This window comes from Lagenorhynchus albirostris, chromosome 8 (genome assembly GCF_949774975.1).
Source record: "Lagenorhynchus albirostris chromosome 8, mLagAlb1.1, whole genome shotgun sequence".
Classification (NCBI taxonomy): Eukaryota; Metazoa; Chordata; class Mammalia; order Artiodactyla; family Delphinidae; genus Lagenorhynchus; species Lagenorhynchus albirostris.
In genome coordinates this window covers 72,464,978-72,477,329 of record NC_083102.1, presented here as the reverse complement: position 1 = coordinate 72,477,329, position 12,352 = coordinate 72,464,978, and the positions used below count along the sequence as shown (strand labels likewise).

The following is a 12,352-nucleotide window of genomic DNA, read 5'->3' as shown; positions in this document are numbered from 1 at the left end:
ACATGGTCCCAAGAGATTTTAAAATGAAAAGGGTTCTGAGGGCAAATAAGTTTGATAAGTTCTGCATATGGTTTATTCCACATAGAGACTCAAAATGTACACCACTGCAATTCAGAAATAATTTAGCATTATTAAATGCAGCATTCCCTAACATTTACTTAATTACAAAACTCTTTTCTCATGTAACATATACAACTATTTTGCAGAACTACTTTTCCATGGAATGGTCTTTAGGACATATTTGCCCAGACAGGAGAAAAAAATCAAAGTCACAAATGGAAGCTTCATGGAGCGGGTGTTCTTGATGGATGGTACATAATAATTATGGAATCAACTCTAGGTATTCCTAGTGAGAAATGAGAATTAGCAAAGGCTTAAAGGTTTACTCAAGTTGTAGATGAAGTAAGAATAGAGAATAGTCTGACTAGAATGAATGGTGCATATTTATATGGAATCAGATTATGAAAAGTCTTGAAATACATTTATATACTCATTTTACCATTCACAAGTATCATTAAGTTCCTGCTGTATGCCAGCTACTACTTGGTTACTAACAATTTGGTATCTCAGGTAATAGGGAAAATGGATCAGTTAAATATTTTAAAAATTCATTTATACAACCTTGATTAACTAACCACCATATACCACTTTGGGAATGCTAAATTGCTACGCCACATAGTTTCCATCCTTAAGGATCTCACAGCAATATAAATGACAGTTTCAAAAAACAACGTACACCTGAAGCAATAGACATATGTACAGACCCTAATGAGAGGGATACTGAGCAAGCATTTGAGAGCTGGGGAAAGTTGTCAGGGACTGTTTCCTGGAGGAGGTGATTCATGAGCTGTGTCTTAAAGGATGAGTAAGAGTCACGTAATGATGGAGAAGGGCTTCCAGGCATGGGAGTTAGGTAGCAAGAACAAAGTCACAAAGGAAAGAAAGAGCCTGGTGAGTGTGTGTACACAGGAGGATTAGAAGCACGACTGGAGGGACAAGTTTAACGCAGACAATATTAAAGACTTGATCCTCTAGATCAGAGGGAACCACTGGAACATTTTACTCTGGGGAGTACTGTGCTCACACCTATGATTCAAATAGCTCATCCTGCAGCCGAGTGGAAGATAGATTTGGGAGATGAGTTAGGAGGCTGTTACAATCCAAACAAAGATAATTAATAAAAATATCTCTGAGCAGCCAAATTAGGTGACTGAAACGGCATACACAGGACTCTTAGCAGAGCCTGTCAGGCTTTTAGAACCTGCTGACTCTTACTTGGCACACAATTCAATTAATAATAAACCTGGTTTTATGGTTTAACAGTCAGTGGAAATTTTCTTAAAGGAGTAGGGAGAAACTGCTAGAGCTAATATCACCATCAAGAAGTAATAGCAGAGAAAAAGGAGGTAAAAGCAATAAAGAGCTGCACAGTAAGTTGAAATTCAATTTGAAATTTAAGCTTAGGGGTTAAGAACACAGGATTTAGGCTGTTAGGAAAGTTTGGGGAAGTATATAACTTCCCTAAATGCATTTCCTTCATCTTTAAAATGGGCATACTAGTAATATTGCCCTCATTGTTATGAGTTTTAAGAGTATTAAATGAGTTAATGTTAATAAACTCAGTGCCTGACAATAGTAAGTGCTCAATAAGTGGAAGCAGTTACTATTGTTAATAAAGTGATTCGGGCATTTAATTTGGGTCAGAGCCCTACTTCTGTGGATATTAATGGTGGTTTGCTTAAAAAGGGGGTTCCATGGTATATAAGTTTGGGAAAACAGGGATTTATATTTTCACTATAAATTTCTAAGAGAAGAAATGGTATAATTTAAGTAGCACTTTCAGATGATAAACGTGGTAGTCAGGTATTAGGGAAATTGTTGAAGGGAACACCAGCTTTGTGGCAAGTTAAAATGGATTCAAGTATTTGTTGAAGCCAAAAGAAAATGTAGTTTCTCTGAAGTATTAAAAAATAAGTAAAGGACATTAGGAGTAGAAGGAAGAAGCAAAGACAACAAAGGAGATGAAGAAGACCCAGTGAACAGATAATGTGTAATGAAAATTAGGGTATCACAATATTGTAGAAATGAAAAAAAGAGAGTTTTCTGGAAAAAAGAACCTTAAAGACTGTGCAAAGAAAGCTATAGCAGGATCACAGAAGTTACAGGTTTGGGGGTGACAGGGGGAATCCCATTGGGTGCTGCCAGAGTGACATAGGTGCCAAACGTCTTTTGGGCTTGTAGGACTCACCTGGCCCAAAAGATACTGGACAAAATCAACATTATTCTTATGTAGGAAGGCTTTGACTGGGTTAGCCACTTCCATGGCTCCTCTTGTTCCTTTACTAGATGACCTAGACCAAACCTAGGTACGTTGGTGCTATTTTAAAATATGCTGCTATTCCCCAACGTAATCTATTATAAAGATACGCCCATGGGCTAGAAAAAGCAGAACTCTGGACATGAGTGGTATACTTGGAGTGTGAACTACTTTTCACCTGATAAAAGTCTCCTCCATTATTGTCACAGTCAGTACAACACCAAGTATCAGTGCCCACACTTGGTTCTAGGTGTTACAAACATAGAATTTATACTTATTTATACTTAACTGCTAACTTAAGATCCTGTGTAGTATACATTACTTTTTTTAAAATTTCAACATCTTTATTGGAGTATAATTGCTCTACAATGGTGTGTTACCTTCTGCTGTATAACAAAGTGAACCAGCCATATGTATACATATATCCCCATATCCTCTCCCTCTTGCATCTCCCTCCCAGCCTCCTTATCCCACCCCTCTAGGTGGTCACAAAGCACCGAGCTGATCTCCCTGTGCTATGCAGCTGCTTCCCACCAGCCATCCATTCAACATTTGGTAGTCTATAAACGTCCATGTCACTTTCTCATCTCATCCCAGCCCACCACTCCCTCTCCCTGTGTCCTCAAGTCCAGTTTCCACATCTGTGTCTTTATTCCTATCCTGCCCCTAGGTTCTTCAGAACCATTTTTTAAAATTAGATTCCATACATATGTGTTAGCATACGGTATTCGTTTTTCTCTTTCTGACTTACTTCACTCTGTATGACAGACTCTAGGTCCATCCACCTCACTACAAGTAACAAAACTTCGTTTCTTTTTATGGCAGAGTAATATTCCATTGTATATATGTGCCACATCTTCTTTATCCATTCATCCGTTGATGGACACTTTGGTTGCTTCCATGTCCTGGCTATTGTAAATAGAGCTGCAATGAACATTGTGGTACATGACTCTTTTTGAATTATGGTTTTCTCAGGGTATATGCACAGTAGTGGGATTGCTGGGTCGTATGGTAGTTCTATTTTTAGTTTTTTAAGGAACCTCCATACTGTTCTCCATAGTGACTGTATCAATTTACATTCCCAACAACAGTGCAAGAGGGTTCTGTTTTCTCCACACCCTTTCCAGCATTTATTGTTTGTAGACTTTTTGATAATGGCCATTCTGACCGGTGTGAGGTGATACCTCATTGTAGTTTTGACTTGCATTCCTCTAATGATTAGTAATGTTGAACATCCTTTCATGTGTTTGTTGGCAATCTGTATATCTTCTTTGGAGAAATGTCTATGTAGGCTTTCGGCCCATTTTTGGATTGGCTTGTTTTGTTCTTTTGATATTGAGCTGCATGAGCTGCTTGTATATTTTGGAGATTAATTCTTTGTCACTTGCTTCGTTTGCAAATATTTTTTCACATTCTGAGGGTTGTCTTTCGTCTTCTTTCTGGTTTCCTTTGCTGTGCAAAAGCTTTTAAGTTTCATTAGGTCCCATTTGTTTATTTTTGTTTTTAATTTCCTTTTCTCTAGGAGGTGGGTCAAAAAGGATCTTGCGGTGATTTATGTCATAGAGTGTTCTGCCTATGTTTTCCTCTAAGAGTTTTATAGTGTCTCGCCTTACATTTAGGTCTTTAATCCATTTTGAATTTATTATTGTGTATGGTGTTAGGCAGTGTTCTAATTTCATTCTTTTACATGTAGCTGTCCAGTTTTCCCAGCACCACTTATTGAAGAGGCTGTCTTTTCTGCACTATATATTTTTGTCTCCTTTATCAAAGATAAGGTGACCATATGTGCGTGGGTTTATTTCTGGGCTTTCTATACTGTTCCATTGATCTATATTTCTCTTTTTGTGGCAGTACCACACTGTCTTGATTACTGTAGCTTTGTAGGATAGTCTGAAGTAAGGGAGCCTGATTCCTCAAGCTCCGTTTTTCTTTCTCAAGATTGCTTTGGCTATTCGGCTATTCAAGGTCTTTTGTTTTTCCATACAAATTGTGAAATTTTTGTTCTAGTTCTGTGAAAAATGCCATTGGTAGTTTGATAGGGATTGCATTGAATCTGTAGATTGCTTTGGGTAGTATAGTCATTTTCACAATGTTGATTCTTTGAATCCAAGAACATGGTATATCTCTCCATCTGTTTGTATCATCTTTAATTACTTTCATCAGTGTCTTATAGTTTTCTGCATACAGGTCTTTTGTCTCCTTAGGTAGGTTTAACCCTAAGCATTTTATCTTTTTGTTGCAACAGTAAACGGGAGTATTTCCTTAAATTCTCTTTCGATATTCCATCATTAGTGGATAAGAATGCAAGATATTACTGTGCATTAAATTTTGTATCCTGCTACTTTACCAAATTCATTGTTTAGCTCTAGTGGTTTTCTGGTAGCATCTTTAGGATTCTCTATGTATAGTATCATGTCATCTGTAAACAGTGACAGTTTTACTTCTTCTTTTCCAATTTGGATTCCTTTTATTTCTTTTTCTTCTCTGCTTGTTGTGGCTAAAACTTCCAAAACTGTGTTGAATAATAGTGGTGAGAGTGGACAACCTTGTCTTCTTCCTGATCTTAGAGGAAATGGTTTCAGTTTTTCACCATTGAGAACGATGTTGGCTGCGGGTTTGTCATATATGGCCTTTATTATGTTGAGGTAAGTTCCCTCTATGCCTACTATCTGGAGGGTTTTTATCATAAATCGATGTTGAATTTTGATGAAAGATTTTTCTGCATCTATTGAGATGATCATATGGTTTTTCTCCTTCAATTTCTTAATATGGTTTATCACAGTGATTGATTTGCATATTGAAGAATCCTTGCATTCCTGGGAAAACCCTACTTGATCAGGGTGTATGATCCTTTTAAAGTGCTGTTGGATTCTCTTTGCTAATATTTTGTTGAGGATTTTTGCATCTATGATCATCAGTGATATTCGCCTGTACTTTTCTTTTTTTTGTGACATCTTCATCTGGTTTGGTTATCAGGGTGATGGTGACCTTGTAGAATGAGTTTGGGAGTGTTCCTCCCTCTGCTGTATTTTGGAAGAGTTTGAGAAGGATAGATGTTAGCTCTTCTCTAAATGTTTGATACAATTCACCTGTGAAGAAATCTGGTCCTGGGCTTTTGTTGTGGAAGATATTTAATCACAGTTTCAATTTCAGTGCTTGTGATTGGTCTGTTTATATTTTCTATTTCTTCCTGGTTCAGTCTGAGAAGGTTGTGCTTTTCTAAGAATTTGTCCATTTCTTCCAGGTTGTCCATTTTATTGGCATAGAGTTGCTTGTAGTAATCTCTCATGATCCTTTGCATTTGTGCAGTGCCAGTTGTTACGTCTCCTTTTTCATTTCTAATTCTATTTATTTGAGTCTTCTCCCTTTTTTTTCTTGATGAGTCTGGCCAATGGTTTATCAATTTTGTTTATCTTCTCAAAGAAACAGCTTTCATTTCCATTGATCTTTGCTATCATTTCCTTCATGTCTTTTTCATTTATTTCTGATCTGATCTTTATGATTTCTTTCCTTCTGCTTCCTTTGGGTTTTTTTTTTCTGTTGTTCTTCTTTCTCTAATTGCTTTAGGTGTAAGGGTAGTTGTTTATTTGAAATGTTTCTTGTTTCTTGAGGTAGGATTGTATTGCTATAAACTTCCATCTTAGAACTGATTTTGCTGCATCCCAAAGGTTTTGGCTCATCGTGTTTTCATTGTCCTTTGTTTCTAGGTATTTTTTGATTTCCTCTTTGATTTCTTCAGTGATCTCTTGGTTATTTAGTAGTGTATTGTTTAGCCTCCATGTGTTTGTATTTTTTACAGATTTTTTCCTTTATTTTATGTCTAGTCTCATAGCACTGTGGTTTCCAAAGATACTTGATAGAATTTCAAATTTCTTAAATTTGCCGAGGCTTGATTTGTGACCCAAGATATGATCTATCCTGGAGAATGTTCCATGAGCACTTGAGAAGAAAGTGTATCCTGTTGTTTTTGGATGGAGTGTCCTATAAATATCAATTAAGTCCAACTTGTTTAATGTATCATTTAAAGCTTTTGTTTCCTTATTTATTTTCATTTTGGATGATCTGTCCATTGGTGAAAGTGGGGTGTTAAAATCCTCTACTATGAATGTGTTACTGTCGATTTCCCCTTTCATGGCTGTTAGCATTTGCCTTATGTTTTGAGGTGCTCCTATGTTGGGTGCATAAATATTTACAATTGTTATATCTTCTTCTTAGATTGATCTCTTGGTCATTATGTACTGTCCTTCTTTGTCTCTTGTAGTAGTCTTTATTTTAAAGTCTGTTTTGTCTGATATGAGAATTGCTACTCCATCTTTCTTTTGATTTCCATTTGCATGGAATATCTTTTTCCATCCCCTCACTTTCAGTCTGTATGTGTCCCTAGGTCTGAAGTAGGTCTCTTGTAGACAGCCTATATATGGGTCTTGTTTTTGTATCCATTGAACCAGTCTGTGTCTTTTGGTTGGAGCATTTAACCCATTTACGTTTAAGGTAATTATCGATATGTATGTTTCTATTACCATTTTTTTAATTGTTTTGGGTTTGTTATTGTATGTCTTTTCCTTCTCTTGTGTTTCCTGCCTAGAGAAGTTCCTTTAGCGTTTGTTGTAAAGCTGGTTTGGTGGTTTCTCTTAGCTTTTGCTTGTCTGTAAAGGTTTTAATTTCTCTGTTGAATCTGAATGAGATCCTAGCTGGTTAGAGTAATCTTGGTTATAGTTTTTTCTCTTTCATCACTTTAAATATGTCCTGCCAGTCCCTTTTGGCTTGTAGAGTTTCTGCTGAAAGATCAGCTGTTAACCTTATGGGGATTCCCTTGTATGTTATTTGTTGTTTTTCCCTTGCTGCTTTTAATATTTTTTCCTTGTATTTAATTTTTGATAGCTTGATTAATATGTGTCTTGGCGTGTTTTTCCTTGGATTTATCCTGTATGGGACTCTGTGCTTCCTGGGCTTGACTGACTGTTCCCTTTCCCATATTAGGGAAGTTTTCAACTATAATTTCTTCAGATATTTTCTCCTTCCCTTTCTTTTTCTCTTCTTCTTATGGGGCCCCTATAATTTGAATGTTGATGCATTTAATCTTGTCCCAGAGGTCTCTGAGTCTGTCCTGAATTCTTTTCATTCTTTTTTCTTTACTCTGCTCTGTGGTAGTTATTTCCACTATTTTATCTTCCAGGTCAATTATCTGTTCTGCTGCCTCAGTTTTTCTGCTATTGATTCCTTCTAGAGAATTTTTAATTTCATTTATTGTGTTGTTCATCCTTGTTTGTTTGCTCTTTATTTCTTCTAGGTCCTTGTTAAACATTTCTTGTATTTTCTTCATTGTATTTCCAAGATCTTGGATCATCTTTACTATCATTACTCTGAATTCTTTTTCAGGTAGACTGCCTATTTCCTCTTCATTTGTTTGGTCTGGTGGGTTTTTATGTTGCTTCTTCATCTGCTGTGTGTTTCTCTGTCTTATTTTGCTTAACTTACTATGTTTTGGGTCTCCTTTTCGCAAGCTACAGGTTCGTAGTTCCTGTTGTTTTTGGTGTCTGCCCCCAGTGGGTAAGGTCGGTTCAGTGAGTTGTGTAGGCTTCCTGGTGGATGGGACTAGCGCCTGTGTTCTGGTGGATGAGGCTGGATCTTGTCTTTCTGGCAGGACCGTGTCTGGTTGTGTGTTTTGGGGTTTGTGTGAACTTGTTATGATGTTAGGCAGCCTCTCTGTTGATGGGTAGGTTTGAGTTCCTGCCTTGCTAATTGTTTGGCATGGGGTGTCCAGCAGTGGACCTTGCTTGTCGTTGAGTGGACCTGGGTTTTAGCTTTGAGATGGGGATCTCTGGGAGAGCTCTCGCCGATTTATATTTCATGGGGCTGGGAGGTCTCTGGTAGACCAATGTCCTGAATTCAGCTCTCCCATCTCAGAGGCTCAGGCCTTACAGCCGGCTGGAGCCCCAAGACCCTGGCAGCCACACGGCTGGAGAAGATGGGCTATGAGTTGGGTGTCAGCCACTGCCCTGTTGTAGCTCTGTCTCAGCTGTCTCCAAAGGTCACCCAGATACATTGGGTTATTCCACCAGCAGAACTTACACATGCCAGTCTGGGATTTATAGATGTCCTCCTGATACTCTTAATTGAAATACCTTGCATTCATGGTGGTGCGAGATACGCTAATAGTGTTGGTTCTCTTCAGTTCAGAGTCTGTAACAGTCAGCCTTCATGTGACCAAGTCAGGAGTAGCTGGCCAATGGTCCCAGAGTGATAACATGTCAGATTCCAAGAAGGCTTTCTGCAGCACCTGAGCAGTAGTCCCAAGCAGCCACTCCGCTCAGCTGCAGTACTCTGACTGGGGCACTCAGTGGGACCCTCACACGAGGATTTCTGCCGGCCCTGGAGCCTGAGTTGCCCACCCAGGCAAGGAGTTGAGGAGAGCATCTCCTGCCCCATCTCACCAGAGGAATGGACACCTGGGCTATGTTAGGTAATACAGTATTAAATTTAGATTGTACAAAGTATAATAACTCCAGAATCCTTACCTGGGGTTCTAAAAAGTATTCTAATTTTAACTATAGATGCAAACATTTTAATTTTTATATTTTGGGAGTTAACATACCTTATACCAGTGAAACTGTTTTCCTTGAACTGCAAATATGACATTAATGTTGTTGTCTATTAACTTTTCTGAAAGTTGGCCTAACGAGGGATGTTCCTGTAACAGAAAATGAAATAAAGAAGGAAGTGAAATTTAGTAGCTCAATTCCACACACTTCCAAACATCTGTTATGAGGAAAACTGTATGATTAACATAAAAATGTATTGTGTTGGGAAGGATTATCATTTTACTAGAGGCATTTAAATTCTTTTAAAAAATAAGGTCAGGGCTTCCCTGGTAGCGCAGTGGTTGAGAGTCCGCCTGCCGATGCAGGGGACACGGGTTCATGCCCCAGTCCGTGAAGATCCCACATGCTGCGGAGCGGCTGGGCCTGTGAGCCATGGCCGTTGAGCCAGCGCGTTCGGAGCCTGTGCTCCGCAATGGGAGAGGCCACAACGGTGAGAGACCCACATACCACAAAAAAAAAAATAAATAAATAAGGTCAACGTCAACATTATTAAGGATATTTTAAAGACAAAGGCTCCATAAAAACCTTAGAAATTCAGAAAAATGAAGAGGATTGCATTCAACATAGTACAAAGAGTGTTTAGCAGTTCTTTAGATTAACATTGGATTCCAAGTAATATAATTGACAGATTATTTAATATTCAGAAACAGAGACCTATTAGTGACAATCACATTCTGAGGTGAAATTCAGTAACAAGTTTTAAAATGCAAATATATGTATGTATATATATATACATATTTACATACATATAAAAATTTGATATATAACATGGTATAGAACAAAGTTTGTTTAAAAGAAGAAAACCCTGTATTCAAATCTCGGATTGTCAGTTTATGATAAAAATTGTATTTCAGGTCTATCCTCTATAACATGTGAATGGTATCTGCCTTCCATGATTGCTGGCAAAAGTAGAAAGATAACAATAGTATGTGAATTATTTAGAGCAGTTTCTTGCATATACTCAAAGGTAATAGCAGTTATTATAATTTTTATTTCCAAGAGCTTATACAAGGTGTAAGTTACAGATCTTTCAAGTTATTATCATTATACTTTTTTGTCATTTATGTATACATATATTTTATTACAAATCTGTCTTACATTGATATATAAAACTTATGTAGCTCTAACTGTGACACTCTGCAGTAGTGGGAAAGAAAGCAGGGGATGAGTAGAAAGGGAATAAAACTTAGTAAATATGAGAAATCTGACAACTATGGAATTTGCTATATAAAGTTATGTAGTAAGACATAGTACTTGATATTTTTCTTTCTATAAATGCTCTTTTAGATATTAAAGCAATCTCAAATAACAACTCTAGATACCTTTAGAGAAATGATGTCAAACTTCACCTGCAGTTGGGCCCACCTGGTTTTGGTGCCTAGTAGTGTAAGCCAAGGATCATGTGACAGCCTAATTAGTATCATCTGATTCAAGTTCAGATTACTCGGTAGTTTTGTTTCCCCTTTCACCCTCCAATGCTAACTGTGCTTTTGTTAAGGGAAAATTTTGTTTAAACCATCTTGGTTAATATCTCTGGATTTTGGCAACTATATGAACTTAGAAAGAGCTAATTTTACTAGTTTCACTTATAGCCTAAGTTCTTTGACCCACTTATTAAACTTATATATATATAAGTTTAATAAGATACAAGACACAGCCTTGTGCTTAAAACTACCATCACTAACATGAGTAACTGGTGTGATTTGAGTATCTATGTCCCGCTTTCCAGATTCATACATTGAAATCCTAACCTCCAAGGTGATGTAATATTAGGAGGTGGGCCTTTAGGATGTGATTAGGTCTTGAAGGTAGAGCCCTCTTGAATGGGATTAGTGCCCTTATAAAAGAGAGCCAGTGGAGAAAGTTCCCTTGCACCTTCTGCCATATGAGGTTATAACTAGGAGGTGTTGTCTTTGAACCAAAAAGTGGGCTCTCACCAGACCCCGAATCCTCTAGTGCCTTGATCTTGGACTTACCAACCTCAAAAACTGTGAGGAATAAATTTCTGCTGTTTATAAGCCACCTAATTTATGATGTTTTGGTATAGGAGCCCGAATGGACTAAGATAATAATCATAACAAATATCCTTTATTTCTATATAATCTATAATTGCTTTGTAGAAACAAATAAAATTTTCTTGAACTACAATTAAATGTGATATGACTCCAATTTACGAAGGGGTATAAAAAGTATTACCACATGGATTTGCATAAGAAAAATTCTACCCACAGCAATTCTTAAGAATATAATTTTAGAGTAATAGAAGAACAATCCCCAAAATATAAGTTCTATCAGATAAATTTTTATTCCTTGTTCCTAATAATATGCATATTCTTAAAATAGACTTATGACAGTTTGCATAATGCTGGTAAATTAAAGAGAACAACAACAAAAAAGAGAACAAGTAAAAGAAGGTAAGTCTAGCTGTATTGGGAATATTTTTTTTAAGGGCAACAACTACTTTTCAAATATTTTTGCTTTGACAAAAAATAATCACAGTTTGCCAAGCATTCCCCCTTCTTAATTTTTAAAACCATTCATATTTTCAGGAAAATTTAATCCATATGTTTTTAACCAGCTTATACTTAACTCACATAAAATCAATATTAAAGAACAGTCCAAAATGTAAGCAGCTTTTGGAGGCTGCTTAATCTCTTTCCCCTTTTCAAAAACAGGAAGTCACATTGACCAAAAGTACACAAAATTTAAATCTAGAAAGTTCTTGTTTGCTCCGAAGATCATTAAGAAGGTCAGTTGGATTTTTAAGCTTAAAAGAACACATTTTTTAAGCCTAGAAAAAAATGTTTTAAAAGAAAATTCCAAGTACCTCGAGGCAGATTGTTAAAACTACAAATGTTTAATAGATGTTTAAACAAACCATTGTTGATGGGAGAATTTTGGATTAATGGCCATTGTTGAAGCCCCTTCCCCTTTCCTCCATGAAGCATAGTATCTTTTAAGTATTTTATCTTTTATGTCTTGTATTTCACTAGCAGGAACACTCCCTCTCGGCCAGCTGTCCTGTGCTGGTGACGTCACTGCTCCTCAGCTTTAACTCCCCCTCTGTCTAACCCATTACATATTGTTTCTCTGAACTCTGAAAATAATTAATGGAGATAACAAGCATTTCTGGGGCAGAAGGGAGAAGGGAAAGCAATGTGCCAAGGCAGCTGCTAAGTAATTAAGGGCAAAAGGATTCCATTCACATTTTTCTTCTTCACCAACACCTTCACTGTGATTTGTGGGAAATAACTTATAAATGTTAGAAGGGAAGATGAGGTAAGAAAGATTCAATGGAGACAGTTTCGGTTAAAGAGATAACTATGTAGAGATGTATGAATTTTAATAATGTGCCTGTGTAGTGACAAGAAAATAAGTGTTTAAGATTCTCCATAAAAGTGAGTTTCATTATAAAAAGTTCTTATAAGATAAT

The 12,352-nt window shown here is 36.9% G+C and overlaps 1 protein-coding gene across 1 annotated transcript in view; it reads right to left on the bottom strand.

Moving 5' to 3' along the window:
• Positions 1–12,352, bottom strand: part of ITGB8 (integrin subunit beta 8) — a 91,371-nt gene that overhangs the window by 14,919 nt on the left and 64,100 nt on the right. Inside the window, exon 7 of the mRNA XM_060156149.1 lies at positions 8,913–9,008. Within this exon, the coding sequence (XP_060012132.1) occupies positions 8,913–9,008 (96 nt within the window). The remainder of the gene's footprint in view (positions 1–8,912; positions 9,009–12,352) is intronic.